Source organism: Engraulis encrasicolus, chromosome 15 (assembly GCF_034702125.1).
Source record: "Engraulis encrasicolus isolate BLACKSEA-1 chromosome 15, IST_EnEncr_1.0, whole genome shotgun sequence".
Taxonomy (NCBI): domain Eukaryota; kingdom Metazoa; phylum Chordata; class Actinopteri; order Clupeiformes; family Engraulidae; genus Engraulis; species Engraulis encrasicolus.
This window is the reverse complement of record NC_085871.1, coordinates 36458659-36463097: the sequence shown is the minus strand read 5'-3', so window position 1 is coordinate 36463097 and position 4439 is coordinate 36458659. Positions and strand designations below refer to the sequence as shown.

The window sequence follows — 4439 nt, the reverse complement described above, 5'->3', positions numbered from 1 at the left end:
TCATGTAGGGAATATCTGTCAACATTAAGGACAACATTAGACATATTATTGATGATGCTTGGGACCTTCTATGGCTTGTTGTTAGTGGTTCAACTGAAAAATAGTCACTTTTTAGAAAATTGTTTTTTTCCCCTTAATAACAGGTTATCTTTGAAAGGCTGTGAAATCAAAAGGCTATGAGATGTAACTTGCTATCATACAGCAGTATACTCCAGAGACACATATGGGTTTCAGGAAAATATAGTGAGAATTTGCCATACCACCTGTACCAAAAGCTATTGACATTATTAGAAGTGATGCAATTATGTATGATCGGAAGCATATATTGCCATATTATAGCCTAATATTTCATTTCAACATATTAATGATAATGGTCATTCTGATGGTGGAACTATGAAGTAGAATATTTATTTAAATTAATCATGATGGTATTCAAACCACTCCAGAAGGCTGATATAACAGCCAGAAGTGGCTTAAGAGACATTTTAATTTAGGCGATTTTTTTCTTTTCTTCAAATGGTGTATTTACTAAAGAGGCTGTAAAACCACAAAGCTATGAGATCCAGCTTGCTATCATACATGAATATACTCGAGAGACACATAGCTTTCAGAAAAATATAGCCTAGTGAGAATTTGCCCCCCCAAGGGGTACAAACCCTCTTTTTGGGCTCCGGCTCACGGGCTAGTAGAAGCCACAGGAGGACAGTGAGCTACAGAGTACAGACAGAGAGGGAGCGCTAGTGAAGCACTGCTTTGAAGCTGGAGAGGAGAGACTGCTGCGGACTGAAAGTGGGGGACGTCAAAATAATTCGCTGACGGCCGTTTGCTGATGCAAATGTTTAACAAACAACAGCTCTAGATCAAGCGATCGAGGAGTCCACAACCAGATCTGTGCATTGGTATTTTACAGAGGAATATAAAAATGTCGTCTCCAAGTCCGGGTAAAAGGCGAATGGATACCGACGTGGTGAAACTGTATCCTTTGAGAATATAAACAACAGAAAGAAGAAAAGACATGCAATGGCTGTAGCGATGTTGTTAGCCTGTAGAATTATTATTGACAGCTGAAATGCACAACTGATATGTTCTGATTTAGGAAGCAGACATAGATGGGCAAATGGGTTTGTTTGTGTGATGTGGGTAAATAACAATGTCATGGGGTTGATGCTCTGTTTTGACATCAAAACAGAAATAGCTGTGTCTGTATTATGTATTATGCAGCTATCTGCTAGCTGTAGCTAACAGTTGTCGATGCATTAGGTAGATCTGACTCCAATCGATGATATTTCGTTAATAAGCAAGTTATTTACGAAGTTGTCCTTGTCATTTCATGTGAATGTCTGATCACCCCAGTACTGGTTAGGTACGCTCTTTGTGTACACCACAGAGCTTGGACAGTGTGTGTCATCATCAGACAGTTGACTAGTTGTTGTTCAGTTCATCTGTCGCATAAACCAGTTTAGGATGTCCTTCAGTTCTTTACAAATAGATCTAAGGTAATTTTATTTAGTTTGTCAATGGCTAGCTTAGCCAATCCTAGTTAGCTTGCAGTAAACAATAGTTCCCACCTTCCAAAGTCAACATAGCCAGCTTTAGACAATAGTAATCCTGTACTAAAGGCGTAACAGTTTTACAAAACTTGTGTCAAATAATCTATGAGCTAATTTAAGTAAACATATGGGTCCTGGTGTGCTGATTGCGACTGGTGTTTTTGGTGACCTGAAACATAGTTGACTCGAAATAACCCAGCTGGCAGTCATGTTTTGATAACTGTTTTGCTCGCTAATTTGCCAACATAAACGAAGTCTGTTCTTGCAATTATTTGACACATGTTGGTTCTCACATAGGATGCAGACTTGGTAGCGTTTAGAACTACAACCAGATTAGGCCTATGTCTTTTTCTTGGAGCTGCACCATCTCAGCTGATTCCTCGTTGTTAGTAAACAGCTCATGGCATTTAGGCTACTTCCTCTTATAGAAACGAGTGGATAAATAAATGGAGATTTCAAATCTGCGTTATTTCGGCGTACTTATCCTTTCAGCACAAAACCTAAGCTGAAAGGGAATTGTATCTCCATCACAGAGCTGCGCTGTTAAGAAGTTTGGGTGGTGTATGTCGTGTTCTTGAACTTGTTGAACACCGCATTGATGCCACGGTAGAGAAGAAGAATGTGTTGTGTTTTGTGAGGTGTTTGTAATATGGAAAGGACATAGCTATCTGGTTGTTGTTTGTTTCTGTGCGTTTCGTTGGCAAGAGCCCTGTGTGGATTTGTCGCTCTTGAACTTTTGTCTCTTTCTGTCTACTACTCTTCTACTCTGATCTAGTACTTTGACACAAAGTGAATGTTTTTGGGAGTCTGGAGGGCAAGCTCTGGAATGCTGTCAAATGACTCGCGCAAGCTCGCCGTCAGTAACATTCGCGAGACCTCTGTTGAATAAAGTTGTTTTGTTTTTGTACTCCGGCTGGCAGTGGGGGCAGGCACAATGGTTGGGTGGCTTGTTTCTACCCGGAAACTGCAGGGTGGCTCGGTGAAGCTTGACCATTTTTGGCGAAACACAGGGGTTCGAGAGCAAATTGGGTTCTGCTTTCTTTCTCAACGGGGGCGGTACAACCCCCTGGGGGTGCTGGGGAGCCCTAGGGGGCGTTGGGAAGGATATAGTTGAGAGGGGCGGTGCTTAGTTGTTATTAAGGGCATTAGTCCATTTATGTTTTTTAATACTAAGAGGGTGTTGGTAGGTTTTATGACACTGTGGCTTATGATGAGGTCAAGGGGGCTTTGGGAGGCTTAGGATGAAGTCCAGGGGGCGTTTGTTCAAAAAGAGGTTGAGAACGACTGCTAAGCTTATATCACTGGATTCGAGAGAGAACTTCTTAACGAGGGTAGTGGTTAATCACACCACCTTCCAAGTATCAACAGCATTTGCAAATCTGAGGCTTTCTGGTGTCTTAGTCCGTGTGTGTGTGTGTGTGTGTGTGTGTGTGTGTGTGTGTGTGTGTGTGTGTGTGTGTTAACCCTATCACACCATTCAGGCAAGGGCAGCAACAGAGTCCCAGTCTCCACTTCAACTGTCTGTAGCCAAGTTCTCGGTGGTCCCCCAGCTTTGATGGTGCTGCTGGAGCTCTCCTTTTCGATGGTCCGGCACCACATCAAAGGCCTCCCTTTCTTCCTTTTGCCCAAGTTCTGGGGTTAAGTGTAATGCGACTCTTGGGATTTGGTTGAATTCCACCCCTGAGTAAGCTTACATGGCCGATCCAGGTTCATCTGCGCTTCTTTGACTGTGTATTGCATCCTCTTGCTGAGTGATGTTGAGGAGATGTTGTTGTTGATGGTTTTGGGCCAGTATATGTAGGATTTTGCGCAGGCATGATGTATGGAAGGTGGAGAGTTTGTGCATGTATAGCAGAGTAGATATTACTGTACACTGCTTTGTTAGAGTCTGAGTTTTGTTTTGGTACTGTATTGTTTTGATTTCCATATTTTCTTTAATCTTTGGAAGCTTGCCTAAAACAAAATAAAAACAAGAACATTTCACTATCCTCAAGGTGTTCATCATTTAGGGGTTCTCTATCTCTCTTCCCACTTTACCCCCAAATTGCTTCGGCTTCAGCTGCTCGGCAGGCAAGCGATGCCTGCGTATTGGTGTTGAGCCCTGGCAGTAAATCTCTGTCACCACCACCAGGAGAGCAGCCAGCGAAGAATGGGGGTAGGTCAGGCAGGGAAGGCAGGCAGGCAGGCAGGGAAGGCAGGCAGGCAGGCAGGCAGGCAGGCAGGCAGGCAGGCAGGCAGGCAGCTGGAATACCCCAGTCCCTCCCCCCACCCCAGCAGAGACGCACACTAGGTACAGAGACCCCGCTGTTGCACACAATCCACAAGTCCTCAGCGTTCATTCTTAGGGCAGCATGATGGCAGGCAGCAGGTTCACAACTACAAGGAAGGGCCCTCTGCTTCGTGGGTCCTTACCTCAGGGTCCACAATAGTAAGGCACGTGTGGTTTTCTCCAAACCAGTTGCTGCAACTTGAGCAGTGTGCCTGCCATTCTATGAGTGGCCTATGTGTTCCTCCAGGATTTTGCCGGTTCCTCTGTATAATGTTTGACTGTGAACTGAGCATGATTGCCTTGGAGTAGCTCTGCGTTTTTGATGCCTCTTTTTCATTACTTTGCCTGTTAGGGCTGTCACAATATTCAATAAGTCAATATATCGTACAATTCGTTTTTACAAGCATGATCACTTTTTTGGCCACGATAAGTTATATTTGCTTGCGTCTTTGTTTTCCTTGTCACTTTCTCTCTACCCAAGAGACTAAATACAGATAGGTGCATCCCTTCATTTACCTGTGCCTGTGACCCGGAGCCAATGTACTCCTACAGGATTTCACTGCAGTCTCCAAGTTTGAACGGCAATTGTCGTGAGTGGCCTCCCAATCACAACAGCAGTT

The 4439-nt window shown here is 43.8% G+C and overlaps 1 protein-coding gene across 1 annotated transcript in view; it reads left to right on the top strand.

Moving 5' to 3' along the window:
• Window positions 1–736: 736 nt before the first annotated feature.
• Window positions 737–4439, top strand: part of ube2h (ubiquitin-conjugating enzyme E2H (UBC8 homolog, yeast)) — a 61905-nt gene continuing 58202 nt past the window's right edge. The window contains exon 1 of the mRNA XM_063218024.1: window positions 737–975. Coding sequence (XP_063074094.1) covers window positions 923–975 — 53 coding nt within the window. The 5' untranslated portion in view covers window positions 737–922. The remainder of the gene's footprint in view (window positions 976–4439) is intronic.